At 46.9% G+C, this 19333-nt stretch overlaps 1 protein-coding gene across 1 annotated transcript in view; it reads right to left on the reverse strand.

The window, feature by feature from the left end:
• GRHL2 (grainyhead like transcription factor 2) overlaps positions 1 to 19333 on the reverse strand; it is a 105265-nt gene that overhangs the window by 11150 nt on the left and 74782 nt on the right. Inside the window, exons 8-12 of the mRNA XM_004607690.2 lie at positions 15975 to 16133; positions 10345 to 10435; positions 9839 to 9978; positions 5442 to 5473; positions 185 to 279 (exon numbers count right to left, since the gene is read on the reverse strand). Coding sequence (XP_004607747.2) covers positions 185 to 279; positions 5442 to 5473; positions 9839 to 9978; positions 10345 to 10435; positions 15975 to 16133 — 517 coding nt within the window. The remainder of the gene's footprint in view (positions 1 to 184; positions 280 to 5441; positions 5474 to 9838; positions 9979 to 10344; positions 10436 to 15974; positions 16134 to 19333) is intronic.

The raw sequence follows: 19333 nt of genomic DNA on the forward strand, positions 1-19333 counted from the left end.
TCATGGCTGGGCGAGATGGAGACTCACGACATTTCCCCCCCTAAGAAGCAAGAAACGATGTTTGCTGAAGGTGTTGGACAGGCCGGGTCAAAGCACAGCAAAGCGCTGGACTTCCTGGGCCAGTACCAGGGTCAGGGCCGGGGCTGCCGTCCACGACAGCAGGGGCGCGTCTGCGGGAACGTACCTCGCTTCATCCCTTCTTCCTTCATCTGCTTCGCAGGGGCCGGCCCGAATTCCTCCTCCATGGGCCGGAACATCCGTTTGACAAGGACGCTGCTGCTGGAAAGTGGGGTGTGGTGGTGAGGAGCATGCCGGAAGCCCCACTTATTCACCTCCCCCCGGGGGCCCCCGCTCACACACTCTTCCCTCCCCTGCAAGCCCCAGGGCCCCCTGCCCTGTCCGAGGCAGAACCCAGACCCCTGTATCTTTAGGGAAGCTGGGGACCCTTTGGGTCTCACCGCTATGGCCTGCACCCCACCACTTTCCTAATGGGACCACGGGGGTGGGTGGGCAGCAAGAGTGAGCCAAGGGTCTGTGGGGTGTTCTGGTTACACCCACCCTCCCACTGAGCTAGTGCCCTCTCTCCCGACAGCCCCACTGGTGCTCCCTGAGGAGTCCTCCCCTGCTACTTTGCCTCCATCTGGTGCAAGCAGACGGGAGTGGACAGTGACCCCCAAGACCCGCCCTTTGCTTCCTCGTGGGAGGGCTGCTGGGCCCGTTCTTGAGGGGGCCACATGCGGCCTCGCCCTGTGTGGCCAGTGGGATCTATGTGCCTGGCCCCCACTCCCTGTCCTTCCTGAGTGTCTCCAGGCGTGGAGCTCTGAGCGGGAGCATGAACCATCCAAGCACAAGGCCCTAGACGTGATCCCCAAACAAGTCAAGACAGGACAGGAGGCTGAGGAGAGAGGACAAGAATGAAGGGATGGAGGGCAGGGTGCACACTGGAAGGACAAAGAGGGAGGCAGAGAAGGAACGTGGGGGAGAGTCGCTCAGATGATGGCTGGGAAGAGGCTGCGCCTCCATCAGCACCAGATCCCAAACTGTCCGGACGAGACTGGGGGTCCAGCTCCCCGACCAGTGCACAGAGACCTTCAGGCTCCGAGAAACACAGATCCCTGCCCTCAAACCATTCCCTATGGATGTCTTTGTCCTTTGGGAGTTATTTATTCATTCTCCAGTTGAGCCAAGGGTGGTGCCTCATGGCTGAAATCGAGGGTGGTCTGGGAGGGAGGGGGTAAAAACTATAAAACTAAGGATGGAACTGGAGAGATGGCCAGAGGCAGTGACCAGTGTTTCTCACGCCAGAGTCCTGGGGCCAGTCCCTGCCTCTGAGCACTGCAGGCAGCGACCCCTGAGTGCTGAGAGCAGCCCCCGAGCACTGCCAGGTTGTAAACCCCAAACCCAACAACAGCCCCAAACATCAACAACAAGCAGGGGGAGGGGCACGGAGAGATAGCACTATGGTCAGGGCACTCAGCTCACATTCGGCCAGCCTGGGTTCCATCCCTGGTACCCCATAGGGTCCCCCAAGCCTTCTAGGAGTGAGCCCTGAACACTGCTGGATGTGGCCCAAATCCAAAACAAAACTAATAATGAAACAAAAACCAAACGATCAAACAACCAAAACAATAAGACCCACAACAAAAAAACAAACAATCAAACAACCGAAACAATAAGACCCGCAAAAAGACCCCACAAAACATCCCAAATGATGGACAGGCCACTTCCAACAGGTCAAGGTGTTCAGCTGACAATGCATCACCTCACCATTGAGGCAGGGTGGGTCATCGTGGGGACCCTCCACCCTCAAGATGACCTGCCTTTGCCCAGGGTGCTTTTTTGTTCTGGGTCAGTCAAGGTTCTGGAACAATCCAGGCCAGCCAGGTCCAGGGAAGCCCCTGACCAGGAGGGTCAGTTCAGTAGCTGAGGGGAAGCCCCTTGGGAAGGGTGACGCCCGAGCCCCTTTCAGGCCAAGAGCAAAGAGCAGCTGCAGTGTCAGAACAGGGACAGCGGGCGTGGCGGGCACCGGTCCCCACCTTCTCACCCACAAAGCAGCCACATTTTGTGGTCACACAAGTGAGGGGACCTCGGGAAGGGAATAGTCCATTCTGGTATGCCGGGAGTCTGGAGAGGGAGACTGGAAAAACTCCAGAGGGTTCCACAACCTTCCACTTTCTAACCAAATTCCATAGGTTTTTGCTTTCCCAACACGCTGACCTGCTGCGCCATTGAAACAGCAGCCCGGAGAAACGGCTTTCTCAGCGAGGCTGAACAGCGAAGGCAGCTCTGAGCTTCAACAGCGCCTGGCCATGTTCTGAAGCTCAGAACGCCTTTCGATTTAATTTTGTTGTCAGGGCAAGTTGGGGAGCACAGAGGGACGTACCCAGCTGTTCTCAGGGCTCTGTGCTCTGTGCTCTGTCAGCACTCAGGGGAGCCCAGGTGATGCTGGGGATAGAATTGAGGTCAGCCACGGGCAGAGAGAGTGCCACCACCCCTGAACTGTCTCTCTGGTCCAGTGCTTAGAGTTCTCAGCACCATCGCTTGTAAGGAATGGTCTGGAGGGAAGCAGTATGGATGTGCTACTTTAAAGGGGGGAAGCCAGGACTGGAGCTATAGGTCAACAGATAGGGCACTTGCCTCGCATGCGACTGACCCGAGTTTGATCCCTGGCACCACCTATGAGCCCCGCCAGGGGTGATTCCTGAACACAGAGCCAGGAGTAAGTCCTAGGCAGCAATGGGTATGGTCCCACCTCCTCCCCACATTAAATAATTTTTTAAAATAAAAATGGGGGAAAGCAAGGTTCCCAAAAGTTGTTATATTTACAGAAGTCATAAGGTTGGGATCAGATTCAAATCCTCGCCCAAACAGTTTCTCAAACTTTTTTTTGGCCATGGTCCCTTCTGATTTAACTCCTTCCTGTCCTAACATCCACCTGTTTCCCCAGTCGCCTGGGAAGTCCCAGAACAAAATGAAGAACATCAGGGACCGGCAAGGCTAGACGCAAGAGTTGGGTTGCACGGAGACTCCGAGTCAGTCTCACCCCCAACACCTAGAAAAAATTCATCTCTGGAAACCTTGGACTACTCATTCATTATAAAGGGGCCATCATTCTAGCATCTTCCCTGAGGGATCTTGAGAAGATGTGATGCTACTCATTCACTTATACATGCAGTAGCAAATTCCTACACAGTATTCACACAGAGCTTCCAAAGAACTGGAATGAGGCACCTGTGGAGAGCCTGGGTCCCCAGCATTCCAGCAGATGCAGGAGCCGTTCAAGAGCCAAAGGGAGAGAAGTGGGTCAACCATCCCCCTAAAGGTCATCGGCTTATCAGGCAGCGGTTCCGGTCCAGGTGGAGGCTGGCTTACGAGTGAGCCCAGCATTTCCAGGTTTTAGACACCTTCTCACCCACCAGGCGAAGTTTCCCATCAGAGTTCTTAGAGCTTTTCTTATAGAGAAACGCTGCTATTACACGTGAGGAAACAGAAGCCACACGGTCAAGGGAGCCAGCCCTAGGGTTCACCTGGGGCCGAAGCTGCCCAGGAGTAAGATGACGGCTTGACCCTGCCATGACATCCTGTGTCCCTTGTCAAGTGGAGGACGAACCGATTAGAACTGATAGTGTTAATCTACCAAAACTCACTCCAGACCCTGGGAACAGACTCCCCCCGTGCCACACTAAAAAGAATCATCTAATGATTTGGAAGTTGTGGAGTTTAGAACTTAAGTCAGATTCTGGACAGGACCTGGTCCTGACCAACAGGTGATTTACTGGACTCGAGATTCTCTATTCTTCAGAAGGGGGTGGGAAGGGGGCCTCCCTTTTTTGGTAACTTGCCAGACAAATATTTTAAGCATAGGGTCTTTGTGGGAGCTACTTAAATTCTGCTGTTGTAGGACAAGGAGGCAACAAGATAAAGAAATTTGACATAGCTCTGTTCTAAGAAACCCTTCTAAGGGACACTTAAGTTTCATATCACTTTTTTCCCACGTCAGGTGATATTCCATTTGGTCTTTGGGCCATGCTTTGCCAGTCTCTGCTGCAGGAAATGAACACAGCCATATCTGCCTCCCTTACTTCACCTTGAAATGTGTGACAAGCAAATACCTAATTATAGAGAAATAGAGACACCCTGGTTTGAGTCTACTATGGAAAAAACAATCTCAAGATTTTAGGTAAACACATGCAATGCAAACCAGGATTTCAGTTCTACATATGTTACAAAGAAACTGACAGATGAATGCAGTTCTAGATTGTTCTATTAGAAGAACAGCATACAGGACATAAGAAGAAACCATCCCAACAGAACTTCCAATTAACGTCATTTAGATGGATGTTGACTTCTGAAAGTCAGTGATAAGGGTATTCCCAGCCCACTGGGTGGCATGTTGAAAGCATGACTCTGTTTTCCCCAAAACAGAAGTGGGACAGATGGGCTGTTTGGAAACAGAGAAGGGATATTTAACCTTTCTTCCACGTGCTGGAGAATGAACCTCTTACATTTCAGGTACGCAGCCTAATTCTGTGCTCCATCCCCGGGTCCCCGATGTGGAAGAAAGAATGAGACTTCCCCAGAAAACAGAGCTCCCAGTGGGTAGAGAGAGCTGACTTTCTCTCCACAGTTAGCAAGAGGGAAGACACCCATTCAACGGGCAAAGTCACTTCTGAGAGCTGTAGCTGTGTGCAAGTATAATCTCCCACACAAGAGAGATTACGCTGGATGAAAGACCCACCCCGGAGAAAATTCAGGTGTTTCTGCCCTCCATGGAGCTATTCTGGAGACCCCCCTTCAAGAACACAGCACAGGTGGGACAGGAACCTGTCTATGAGATAGGAATGTCCAAATAACATTGAAGTTTCCTTTCTGGGTCTCCAATTCTCAGAGCTACAGCACACGTCCCGGACAGTGAGTCCCACGCTTTCTCCCACACAAGACGTGGACAACCCCAGGAGATTTCCGTGGCCCTAGGTGGGGTTTCCTAACTTCCATCTTTAGGAGGAGCATGGAAGACTCTCAGCACTCTCCGTACAAACCAGTGCGGCCCCCAGAGTCAGGGCGCACACCCCACAGGAAGGCTCTCTGGGTGGAAGAGCAGATGCGCCCTCCTCCCCTCTTCCCGCACTGGCTCAAGCTCAACTTCCTCTGGTGCTGAGGCTCAACAAAAGCTTCAGCACATGGACTGTGCAGGAGAAGGTGGAACCAAGAGATGGAGCGGTGGAAAAACAGCTGGTTATTCAGAGGCAAAGCCAAGGAGAGGAGAGGGAGATGCTTGAAAGGAGAACGGTACCGGTCCACCCTGGATTCTCGCCCAGAATCAGGCCTTCACCCACTCTGGACCCAGGGCGGAGAGAAAGCACTCCCACCTCACCCCACCCCGCTTGCCCACGGGCACCCAGGGACATTTTCACCAGCAGGAGTTAACAGAGTCTTCTTACCCTTCTCGCTCGTCATCCGTGTTGTAATATACCTGTAGGATAGAAGAACAAGCTCAGTTGAGGACCAGACAGGCAGTGCAGGTGGACGTGGTGGGGTGCAGATGCTTCTAAGGATGCCTCAAAACTCAGTAGCGGCAAACTACAGGCCTCATGGGACAAGGAAGAGCTGGTCCCTCTCCTTCACCCCCGCCCCGATGAGACTATGAGATGACACCCACGACCTGCCCCTGGCTACTTATTAAGCTCCTCAACGGCCATGATCCAGAGACACACCAATGAATCTCAGAAACAAGCAGCTTGCTGCAGAGATCTCTCCAGACCCTAATTATTGAAATTTTAGAATTCCAGGAGTACGTGGCTGCTAGAGTGGCCTCATGACATTATATGCTATACATAATAAGCAATACAAAAGAAATGTCTAGCATTGCCTTTTCGGCAGGTTTGAATGGTGGTGGGAAAGTTCCAAATAGTAATGGTGGGGCTGGTGTAGAAATATTGAATGTAATCAAAGTAGAGAGAGTATGGTGGAAAATGCCACACAGGCAGGAGTAGGGTTGTGATGGGGGTGGATACTGGGGATTTTGGTGGTAGAAAATGTGCACTGGTGAAGGGATGGGTGTTCGATCATTATATGACCGAAACTCAAACATGAAAGCTCTGTAATTGTATCTCATGGTGATTCAATAAAACAAATAAAAAAAATTTTTTTAAAGTTAATTGTGGGTCTCTCCGGAGCTCAATCTGTAGGACCATTTGTTGGGGGGTGGGGGGAATAACACCCACTAACATCAGACAGTTTTGCAGAGCAATTTAGAGCAATCCCTGCTCCAGCCCAACAGAGAAAGAGCAGTGCCTGGACCAACATTCTCCCCGCAAACCACCCCTCAGAGACTCTTGGGTCTTCTGGGGTGCTGCCAAATGCAGGTGCAGCTACTTAGCGACTCCAGTTACCAGGATTCTTGGGCAATGAGTCAGGCGAAACAAGAAACAAGAAGCCAGGGATTGTTTCCCCTAATCTGGTGTCTGTCTACTGTATTGCCTGCTCTGCTTTGCTTCTTCAGCATTAAACGATGCTGGTGAAGGTGTCCTCCGGTCGCTAGCTGTATTAGAGTCAGTAGGTGTTTCATTAGCTACTCGTGGGGTGGTCCCAGAAGCGAGGGGACCTAAGCACCGACCACATGACTAGGGATGACTAGGGATTAGAAAGGTCCTGAGGTTTGTCTGCTCCCTGCCTGGGTGCTTCACGGGCTGCATGAATGCATCCACCCTCGCTGGCACAGGATGGACATAGCCCTCGGTGCCGCTGGCGGGGGATCCCAAGAGGATGCAGCCTCCCCTTGCCCTCAGGAATGGTTGCCATGGCAATCTCTGTTACCGCCTTGGCCAGAGCATGGTCATTTCTCTCCTCTCACACATGACCCGCTATTGCTTCCTTCTTGACTCTAGGGCTCACTGCATGCATTTAACTTTGTCTTTCTCAAATCCCAACTAGCTTATAAATAAATAAATAAATAAAAGAATCTGAAGACCTTTTGATAGGTACAAATTCCTCCCCAAGGACAAGGGCTGGGGAGTGGGCGTGTCCACGTGGAGCCCCGCCTCCAGGATCCTACTCATTTGCATACAGATCAGAATTTCCATCCTCACTGATTGGATCAGTGGAACTACAAAGCAGGCACTTTGGAAGCTTCCCTCTCCTCCCAGGGCAGCTTGCTCAGCTCTGGGGAGGCCCCAAATGCCACAGACACATCATCTTTTTGGACACCAATACTGGGCACCTCAGCCCAATAAAGGTATTCAGTTGAGATTTGGTGCAAACGATGTTCTCCTAAATCACAGCCTTTAGTATTTAGTTTTCAAAATAAGGACTCAGGTTCCCCAGCTTAATTCTAGGTCCTTGGAATGAATGGAAATCCAAGGAATTGCTGTGATGCAGCTGAGGCGCCTTGGGCATGGACCAGGACGTCTCAGTACCATGAGCATTAGGGGCACCAGCCCCAGGTTCTGCAGAGCCTGACCAAACTCATGCCCACAGGGAGGCCTGAGCTACACTGTCCCTGCCCCCGCCCCCTCCCTCCCTACTGCTAAAACAGACTCATCTTCTAAAGAGCCTTTTTTGTTCTCTATGTCAGAGTTGCCCCACTCTTGCTCTTCTCGTGCCTGGCACTGCCAGCTTCTTCCTTTCTGCCTCTGGACACAACCGGAAGCAGCCGGGTGTCAGGTTCTGAGAAGAGCGACCTTTCAGGTCCTAGCAGGCTGCCTCGGTGGGGCCCTGCCCTTAGCCGAGTGAGCTGGGAACCTCGGCCTATTCCTGTGTTGTCCTGGGCTAGTGGTCTCCTACTGAGAAAGGTCAGAACTCTGATGCCAAGGCCAGAGGAGCAGCCAGGGGTCCCTGTAAAGGCCATGCCCAGAAGGTAGAGCTGAACAGCCCTGGTGGCGATGACCAGGGGACACTGAAGGGCAGGGTGGCTACAGCTCCAACCAGCTTGCACTACCCGTGCAATTCAGCCACAGACTCGGCGCCCGGCTGGGCACCTGGGGAGGGCAAGTGAGGCCAGATCCAGCAGCAGCCAGATGGGTCACCTTCTCCTGGGGCGTTCACACACAGTGTGGCACATTTCCGAGAAATCTTGCCAAGAGAACAGGTCTGGGGATCGGGTTTGACACTGAGCTGAAGTCAGATGGTGACAATAAACAGTGAGAGCAGGTTAACCTGTTTATTCCCACTTCCACACGGTGTGGGGACTTCTTATCATCAGATCTCACGGGGGCGCGGGGACAGAGAGCTACTATAGGGGTGAAGGCCTGATGCTGCTGAGTCCGGTTCAATCTGGCACTGCATACGGGTCTCCATCAGGACTGATGCCAAAGAGCTAAAAGTAGACCCCAGGCACTGCTGGGTGCCTCCCCACCCCCAATAACAACCTCCATCTCAAATGTTTTTAATTAAAAAAAAAAACACACACAAAATTTTTTTTTAAGAAACCATGGATCCAAGGTGATAAATAGCCATCATCTTCACTAGAAATCTAAAAAAATTCTAAGTGGGGCCAGAGAGTAAGGACTTGCCTTGCAGGCAGCTGTAAACCCTGAGCATTAACTGGGTATGTTCCAAAAACAGAAGGTTGGATGCTGGCATTTCCTACCTCGTGAAATCATAATAGTTTCCTTTCCCCTCTCTGTACCCCTACTTCTTCTACACATGGCAGACGAGGTGGGAATGTTCAATTTGTTTTCAGTAAAGAGGTGCTAAGAACAAGGCCTGTATTTGGGGACCATGCTGTGTCATAAAGAGAAACCCCCAAAAGCCCAGGATGCGTTTTATCTCCCACATATCAACAACAACAGCAGCACTAGGGAACAAAATATTCTCAATAGAGGAAAACCAAGGGGGTCACTCATGGTTTCTCCGACCCAGACTGAGGATTGTCCCAACAGTGTCTGAGCACTTGCAACGGAGGAACTAGAGGGTGTCTCTGCTGCTAAACCTCACAACAGACCTTCTACCAAGAGAACTTGGAGTTCCCAGATTTCATTAAAGCCCAACTGGTTTGGTGAAAGGCAGTTCTGATTAAGGTTAAGGAAGGAATTTTTTCATAAACATTATCGCTTGAAATAAATAATACCAAAACTATTTCAGGAAAAAAAAGAAAGAAAAATTTTTATCTCCAGTCCTACTCACAAAGTGCTATCATTTTTCTTCCTCTCTCCCTTCAAATTCGAGAATATGTTTGGAACCACAGCACCAAACTAACCCATTTTCTCCCTTTCCATCACTAAGCATGATCATAACTTTTTCTCATGTGGCTACAACATTCCACAGTTATAATTTAAGTGGCTGCACAATAGGCCATCAATCTGAGCTACCAGGATGCATGCTATTTTTTTATTTTCCTTTCACTCGAACATATGTCTAGAAGACAGAAATGGTGACTTGCCTACGGTATCACTTTTCTTTTGGTGGTAGATGATTTACCTATTCACCGGGAACTGTTCATTTACTAAGAAAACAATTGCTGACAGTTTGATTTTGATTTTGATTTTTCCCTCCCGGGGCAGTTGTTGACGTTTGAGGCGCAGTTCCATTTCCCACCAGGAGGTGGAGCGCCGGGGCATCACATGAGCCCCACAGCCCCAAGCCAACAAAACCCTTTTCATCCACTTATCAGCCTTCCTTCTTCCTCTTTCATTGCTTTGTCAACACTACACTAAGTTCAGCTCATTCTCTTCTTCCCCTTAGTAAGTCTGCTTCCTCTCCTGAGACATTCCTTTCTCTGAAAAAATCCATTCTCCATAGGGAATGAGGGGCTCCGTCCCATGCCTGGAAGGGGAAAGCTTTTTCTGTCTGCAGTGATTCTAGCAGGGAGGGCGGGTGGCAGTACACAGATGGGTCCTACCTGGCCTGTCCTCTGCAGGTTTGCAAAGTGCACATCGGGGATGAAGAGGACGGGCTGGGAGTGTAGGTCGGGCATCGTCTTGAAGTAGGTGATGTCACTCTTCTTCTGCAGAGGGATAGCTGCCAACTTCCCGTCGGCGGCTGGACAGGACCAGAGAACGCAGAAAGGAGAGGGTCACGCATGGCCAAGTGCTCTCAGCTCCAAGCACTCGCTCAGTCTGAGCTCCAGCTCACCATCTTCTCCCGTGAAGACCACCCAGGTGAATGTGTTTTCAAAGCCACTGACCTCCCCACCCTGTGCCAGCAGGACGGGCACAGCCCAATGGGGAGGGAGGAGGTGGCAGCGGCTTGTGACTAAGTTTCTCTTTGCTCGGACATGCTGTGATGAGGAGCATTATAGGGCTCTCTGCTCCCCACCAGGTCTCCACCTCCTGTGAGGGAAATAGTTTGATCTGCAACCCGCTTCTTCCCACTGCTCTTCGGCCCCGAACAATCAGCCACACTCACAGTTGTTGCTGCACTGGGTTTGGGACGCCTGGCCTTTCCCCTTCTTCCTGTTCTGCTTCCTCTCTTCATCTCGGATTTTTCTTTCTGCTCCCTATCAGGGAAAAACAAACAATGGCAGGCATGTGACAGGAGCACGCAAAACTCCTATCCGCACATAAGTCCCGGAGATCAGCAAGGGTCCCGGGGCGTGGGGAGCAGGCATCCCGCCCGCCCCCATGTCTCCAGGTCCAGGCCTCAATTCCAAGGGTTGAGGCCACTCACCGATGGCTTCTGCGGAGTCCCACCTACCCCAGATTGTCTCCTTTGGGGGTTATTTCAAATTGTGTCCATCCAGAAAGAAATGATTCAGTGCCCTATCCCCACAAAGGGACATGAGTAATGGGACTTCAGTGATTTTAGTAATATGCTCTAAGAAGGATCACTGGCTAGTCCACTGACCTCATCCCCACCAGTGGAGAAAGCACTGGGAGTGAATTTCTTGTAAAACTTCCTGTGTTTGCACTTAATGGGGCTTTGGAAACTCAGCAGAGTATCAGAAAAGGTGAAGACTTTATGCAAACAAGTAGACTTTTGGGTGTAGGTATTTTTGGATTATTTGTTTGGTTGGTTTTGGGAGCCACACTGGGCAATGCTGAGGGGTTACTCCTGGTTGTCACTTAGGAATTACTCCTGGTGGTGCTCAGGGATCAGACAGGATGCTGGGAACCAAACCCGGGTTGGCCACATGCAAGGAAAACGCCCAACCCGCTGCACTAGCACTTTGGCCCCTCACATAGGTTTTTGTCTTTGTTTGAAAGCAGATTCCTGATTCTAGCCAAAGTCAGCTGTGACATAAAGCTGATTCACAATCAATGGAGGCATCAAATGGAGACATCTTCAAGTCGGGCCTTTTCTTGGGAGTTAATTCTTGAGGAATGAGTGATTACAACTAACCTTACTGGATGGTGCCGGGTATATTCTACAATTTTGTCTAAATAAGATCTGGACAGTGACAGGATTTGAATTTTAAGTTTTCATTTTGAAACCCTAAAACTTGCAACTACCAAAGGGAGCAATTTGTTTACAGCACGTCAAGTCTGAGTTTTCACTGACATCCTAAAACTTAATGGCAAAAGGGAGTAAAATATTTGGAAATATTTGCTTTAGAGAGTTTGTCTGTTTGTTTAACAAACATAGTATTTTCATAAAATAAAGTGCTAAAGGCACAGGCATCATGGCACCCAAGTGGGTATTGACTATAAGCACATATTCGATTCTTTTAAATGAAGATGCATGTTTTAATTTTAAGTTGTTCTTATTTTTCTGCCAGGCCCCATTGTATAAAATAGCATGAGAAAACATAGTCTATTGCAAAATTAAGATAGTATAGTTTATCTGATGCTGCTCAACCTACACTCTTCCTTCCTACCAATTATTTTCAGTGGTAAAATCAGTTAAATATTTGAACCTAAACCCAAGGGTGGACATAAGCAAATTATATTATGGAAGCCTTAAGATAACAGTTTTCCTTGAATTACATCTTTTTCACACACTTTTTTTACCACAGATAATTTCAGGAATTCTGATTATACTATTCAGAGCCCAGTCCAATAATAATCGGGTATTGTTAAAAAAAAATGCAGATAGTGTTTATAGGTCGCCAATTGAGGGGTATTTTCTTCCCAGTAGCATATTTGCAAGTACTTTTTCCACTGCTGCTGCTAAAATCTGCTCTATCAAGTCTCTATTCCTCAGTAATTTAAGTTGTTTCCTAATGGTTTGAGTGTTCTATTTTCTCTTCTCAATGGATCGTATTTCTCATCTGCTTCTTCATTGTTCACCTAGTCCTAAATTGTTCCTCAATGTCACCTGGATCAGCCAACCATCTTCATAACAAGATTTAGTGACAAATCCTGGATTCTCTGCAAGAGCTTAATTAATTTAACTTCCTTCTCCTGGTAGAGAAGAATAACAGCTCATATGCATTCCTATGCACCAGTCATCCATTTTTTATAATTTTATTTTTATAAAGTAGTTCACAATATTTGATTACATTTGATATTCAAACATCAATCCCACCACCATTACACCTTCCCACCACCATATTTTGTGTGTTCCTATTCTGAACTCCAACTCCTGCCCCAAGCAGAACTGAAACAATTTATTTTGTATTGTTTGTTATGAATAAACCGCGGAAAATGCTCCAAAAAACTTTTCTTAGAGGAAATTGTGTGAAGATTGATGTGTTTCACCCAAGGGGCCATTAAGCCCTTCTATAAGAGATTACCAACATGTTAAGGGTTGAGCCTTATATGCTTATATCTATCTATCTATCTATATGCATATATATGAATATATATATATAAGCACCAAAGTCATCTTATTTGTTTCATTCTGTCCCAACTTCAGACTACAATAAATGACATCTTCCCAAACCTGTGATTGCCACTGGCCAATACCATTTTCCTGCTTGTCTGTGAATTGACAGTCGGAGAATAGAGCTGAGTGTCCCAGCAGTGCCCAGGGACAGACAGACCGCTGGCGAGGCCCATTGCTCCCCTCACAGCGCGTCAGCATGCTTCATGTTCATTCTAATGGACTTACAGCCTTTCACTGTGTGTTTGCAGCCCTGTGCAATAGAGTTTGAGTAGAGAGAGCAAAGATAGAGCATGTTTTATCTACCTAGATTAGAATGTTACAATGTACTTAAGACACACCCTAACACGTATCAAGCAATTTTATTTCTAAATTGATTTCCTATTTTTTACTATTTCTATGTGGAAAGGGTTGAAACTCATCTGTTTCAAGATTTACATATGTTCACGTCAGTTTTAGGAGGTCGAGTCTTGCTACAGATGTCGTTATTTCACAGGTATTCTTGGACAGGCCAAGTCCAAAGGAAGAATACAAAGTTGGTGCCAGTCTTCACAGACTCTTGCCCCCTCACATATATGTTTTTAAAATGTCCTTGGGGCTGGAGAGATAGTCCAGTGGGGAGGGCGCTTGCCTTGAACACAGGCCAACGCAGGTTCAATCTCCCACATCCCATACGGTCCCAGAGCACCACCAGGAGTGATCCCTAAATGCAGAGCCAGGAGACGACCCTGATCACCACCAGCTATGGCACCCAAACAAACAAAACGGACCTGCCCAGAATTCCCCGAGAACAGCACAGAAAACCATCCTGAGCATCCCAGTCTCTTCAGAGAAACCCAGTTCTCACTTCAAAAATAAAGCTTTGAGGGGCTGGAGTGATAGCATAGTGGGTAGGGCGTTTGCCTTGCACACGGCCGACCCGGGTTCAAATCCCAGCATCCCATATGGTCCCCTGAGCACTGCCAGGGGTGATTCCTGAGTGCAGAGCCAGGAGTAACCCCTGTGCATCGCCAGGTGTGACCCAAAAACCAAAAAATAAAAAAAAAAATAAAGCTTTGACTCCGCAAAGGCCCACAGAAGTTCTGATACATTAAATTGAGATGAAAAAAAGTTTTGTAAATAGGATATGACCTTTTTGTTCTCTGACTACTACGTGTGACCTCAATATTTTTTTCTAGAAGTTTCATTCCACTCTTGTTAAAATGTGAGGAAGTCTAGTTCTTCCAGTAGAGTGTCATTTTTATTATTTGGTACAATATATATCTTCATTTGAAAATAATTTCCCCCACCTTACTAGTCCACTGCAGAATGTTATATATGATAAACATAGGCCAAAATCAAACAAATCCAATAGATTAACATCCATATATATGTATATGTATGTATATACATATGCATATATATGCATACATATATATAATTTCTAAATTTTTAAGTGTTCTTGATTTATTATCTTGTGCAATTGTCTTTTGCTTGTTTTGGTTTTCTTCCTTCAAGAGTCCTGTTATGCATATATTGGGTCTTCTTTTACCTCTCTTCTCTATTCTTTTCTGACATCTCTTTATCTCTTCTATTTTTTTAAACTTTTGCTTTTTTCCAACTTTTCTTAAGATGTTCTCTATTATATTTATTCTTATATTATTTCTAGTGCAACCTTTACTTTGGAAACATTTGAACCTTTCATTTCTGAATTCTTTCCTGAATTCTCTCACACTTCTCTTCAAATTTTCTACTCTCCAAATACATTTTTTTGGTATGTCTTTTTTAAAAAAAATTTTATTCGCGGCGGGCCGGAGCGATAGCACAGCGGGTAGGGCATTTGCCTTGCACGCGGCCGACCTGGGTTCGATCCCCGGCATCCCATATGGTCCCCCAAGCACCGCCAGGAGTAATTCCTGAGTGCAAAGCCAGGAGTAACCCCTGTGCATCGCTGGGTGTGACCCAAAAAGCAAAAAAAAAAAAATTATTTGCTTATGAATGGATAGATATGGAGAGTATCATGCTAAGTGAAATGAGTCAGAAAGAGAGGGACAGACATACAAGGACTGCACTTATTTGTGGAGTATAGAATAACATTACTCTCCAAATACTTGTCTGAGTTTTTCAAGCTGTGACTTGGACTGGTCTTGACAATTCTGATTTTCTTCCTTTCCTTTGAATCATTTCAAAACATTAGGCTACTGTTTTCTCCTGTTCTGGGGGGTGTCTATTTGGCATGCATCCATTGTCCAAAGCAAAGTCTGATCTTCACCCCTGTTTTCATGAGATTCTACATGGGAGGCAATTGCTTTTCTTTTCTGTTGTTCATTTTAAGTAGACCGAGATAATTTTTCTGTATTTCCAAGATCGGTCCATTCTATATCCTTTTCCCCATGACTTTATTATTTGAAATATCTTTCTTTCACATCTATTTCTTATTTGGTCCAATTCAACTTGCTATCTACTCTCACCAGTTTGTGTCCCAGAGGGGCTGTTGAACATAGAACTTTTCAGCACTCATAGAGCCCCATACTTAGTCCAGCGTGCCATCTCCTTTCCAAACCAGCAAACTGAAGCCTGCAGACTGCATCCCTCCTCCCCAGTTTCACATGCTGTCCCCCCAAGGCAGCACATGAGCTGCCCTAGGCAGATAAGCAGACTCCCTTCTCTTTGGTCATTGAGCGGCTGTGGCCACATACTGGGCACATACCACATTCTTCCCCTCACATACTGGTGTAACATGGTTCTTAAAATGGTTTATTCTTGGTCATATTCATATTTGACATTTATGAGGACTGCTTGCTCTGAATCAAGTACAGGATTGAAGCTTGGCTAAACTGTGCTGTCTCACATGGAATTCCAAGAGATTCAGAAACTCTCCTCCTGAGTGCCTCTTTATTAATCTTTTTTATTTTGTATGTGTCATTTCCACACCTCAAGGCTCAGGTGAGATTGTCCCTTTATCCATAAAGTAATAAAGATTACACTGACAGGCTCTAAGACAGGATCTATATCCGGTAGAAAAAATATTGTTAACTGTTATTGCTATTTTCTAAGTAAGACTCATTGCATAGAGCAATAAATGGGAAGAGATGACTGGCTAAGAAAAATTCATTTCACTCATGATTCTGTAGAGATGAAAGTGGAATTGAGAATGAAAGATTATCACTTCCCCTGTGCTTGATTAGGTGATTATTTTGACACCAGGAGACAGGAGAAAGTGACAAGAGGGAAATGTCATTAACACTGTATCTAATAACAGAATACCTTTATGAGAAACTGTCTGCTTTACTCACTTTGTCGCAGAAGACCTTGATCTGGCAATAAGCTCTATGAATGGGTTTATTGCTGCGATTATTATAACTGTATGTGTCAATCTGAATCATCAACGGAAGTCCTTTCACCCCTTTCTGGGAGGAGAAATCTGTACTCAGGCAATTCACGGTGATGAAAATCTGAGGGAGGGAGAAAGAAAGGAAAAGTTCACAAGTCAACATAATAAGGATTGCTTTTTGAATGCCTTACACTTGAAATAAAAACGTGAGACAAATCTATGAACCAAATGAGGACTACAGACATTCTCTCACATAAGAACATGCTGAGTACATAAAATGATATAATTTATGATTACACATGAATGGGATTGTTTCACTTTCATATTAAATCTTGAATCAGGATGCTGGAATGACTTTCCTTGGTGTATACCAGTAAAGTCTTATCTTCTTTCTCAAGCATGCATACACTAGAAGGTTACCACACCTTCTCCCCAATATGCTAATATTCTTATGTCTAACATTTGCATCAGCTTCTCAAACCCTTGTCTTGTGGGATAAAAGCAAAAACCATACTAGGTAACACTTTTCTGTGGGGAAGACTGTCGAGGCAGGAGGAAGCTTGATAAAAGACATGAGCACCCTCATCTTACAATTTGGGACATCAAGGGATACGGCACATCTATCTTTATTTTTTAAATTTTTTTATTTTATGGCATATCTATCTTTAAATATGGCATGCCCCTGGATTGCCCTGGATGCTGACCGGGAAGCACAATGATGGTTCCCGCAGACCCATAAGTCAGAGGCTGGGTGGGGAACGAGACCTCAAGACGTGCAATAAAGATGCCAATCACTTCATCCAACCATGGCCTTCGGGTCAACCAGGGTGCACTGTCCTCGAGAGGTGGCCATCTCTGCCGGCTGCCTCCCACCCCCGCAGATGGGGCTATCTTGCAGGGAAGGGATAAATACAGCTTTTCAATGCCATCCGAGGGCTCTTCCAGCCACGAAGAAAGCTCTAAGGGCTGAACACGGGCTATGCATGTGGGAGATCCAGCTCTGATGCAGTCTCCTGACCACTGAGCACAGAGCAGGGAGGAATACCAAGCATTATCAGGTGTGCACCCCCTGTAAACTCCCCCCCCCAAAAAAAAAAATAAATGGCCACAAATGACATACACTCAGACTGGCAGGAAGGAGCAGATACTGTCATTGGTCAGCTCCAAGTCCCAACCAGGAGGGCTGGGCAGACTGAACTTGTCTGTTTATAAGGGCTCTGTAAATACACACAGGGCAATTTGGATCACAGCGTCCTGGGTTTATAAAAATGCAAAGCACAGAGACTCCTCGGCTCGTCTTTACCCCACAGCATGGATGGCGCCTGCCGTATCCCATCAAGTAGGGAACAGAATCCCTGACACCGCTTTCCTCTTGCCCAGCAGTGTGTGGGCCAATAGCAAAGCCCATTTCAGTACCTCATGGCATCAATCACAGGCTCCTGGCGCTGCCCTCCAACCCCCCTGGTTGAACTTTAACTGCAATCGGGGTGCGGGGCGTGGAGAGGCATGGAAGGAGATTAACTAAAACCTTGGCTAGGGAACTGATAAGCATTCGGTTGTTTCATCCTGCAAACCCAACCATGTCCTCGCTCCGTTCAAAGCAGGCAAACGGGAGAGGAAATCTCTTGGAAGTTTATCTACAAAGCACCGTTGGTAAATGGGTATTATGAAAACTGAAGGAAAGGGTATGCTTTCCCCGACCAAATGCTCACCCAAACGTGAAGCACAGAAAGTGCTTTTGAACTCCAGAGGAGCCTGACTACGTAAAGAGCACCAAAATACCACCAACAACTGGCCTGTCTCCCAAGAGCTATGGATGTGACATATGCCCACAAAATACTTTCTAAACCTCAGCCCCTTGCTTTTCGATTCTGCAGTTTATTTTCTTGAAAAATAGTAATTTAATCAGGTATATCCAGACAAATATAATTTTTGATTTTGTCATCAGTTCAACTCGGGGAGCCTGGCAAGCTACCCGTGACGTATTTGATACGCCAAGAACAGTAACAACAAGTTTCACAATGGAGACGTTACTGGTGCCCGCTTGAGCAAATCAATGAGCAATGGGATGACAGTGACAGTGACAAACAGTGCATCAGTTCAAAGACTGAGTCAGCAAGAAGGACGGTCCCTACAATACCTCACCAGCCACAGAAGCGAATGCAGGACACTTGGTGATTTTCAACAAAATGATGTTCTGTGTTCGGTGCCTCTTCTGTGGAAGCTCCATTAGCACGGTTGCCACACAAGACAAATGGCTTTGCCCAGGGCCTCAGACCTCTCTATTAAGTGCTCCATGTGTGGATTAAAATAAATATAGCTCTGTGGACTTTAGAATTGCCACCTTTATTTGATTATTAACGCCTAAGATTTTTCTAAGAGCTTGTCATTTAAAATAATGGCCCATCTTTTATTTAGAAAGCAATTTGAACCTTAAGAGACCCATGATTTGAGAGAAAGTGTTTATTTACCTCTTCAAACAATTGTATTTTACATTTTCAAGAAGAGTCTTCTGATGAGAGACCAGAGAACAGAGCTACTGATTTCCAAAGGCTGGGACTCAGAAAAGAGCTCTTTTCCGGGAAATCACACGACCTTGGCCTCCAAATTACAGAAGCTGGGAGCACGCGCAGAAATCTTTTCACTCTCACACACAATAGGCAAATCCACAGGGCGCCTGGACTAAAGTCTCTATTGTTTCCTACCTGGTTCTTGAAATGAAAGACTTTAGAGATGGTTTTCTTACATTTCAGTTTTTCTGGCATTTTTGTGAGATTAGTGTGCAGCTGCCATGTCAAACAGGGATCAAAAGAGAAAGACTAAAAGTAGACAATGTTAATGTGGGTAATCCTAGCCTGGACATGCCTTCATTTCTCTCATGCTTCCAAAGAGCGATCAAGGGTCCACAGAGAGAGAGAGAGAGAGAGAGAGAGAGAGAGAGAGAGAGAGAGAGAGAGAGAGAAAGTATAGTGGGGGGAGAGAGAGAGAGTACAGTGAGTGGAATACAGTGGACAAACGCCTTGCATCCAGACAACCTGGGCCAAAATCCTGTAACTGGTACTGCAGATGGTTCCCTGAGCACCATCAGGAGTGATCCCTGAGCACAGAGCTAGGAGTCAGCCCTGAGCACCACTGGGTATGGTCCAAAAGCCAAAACAAAGAAAAACACACTATTGGCAACATATTCTGCCTCTGTTCTCTGGATTCTTTTTATTTCCGTTTCTAGAACACTCCAACCTTGCTCCCAATCGAAGCCTCTGTGATTTTCTGAGTCACCTACCGCTCTGGGTTCCTTAAGACAGTCACAATGAAAGCTCCCTC

Source organism: Sorex araneus, chromosome 2, assembly GCF_027595985.1.
Source record: "Sorex araneus isolate mSorAra2 chromosome 2, mSorAra2.pri, whole genome shotgun sequence".
Classification (NCBI taxonomy): Eukaryota; Metazoa; Chordata; class Mammalia; order Eulipotyphla; family Soricidae; genus Sorex; species Sorex araneus.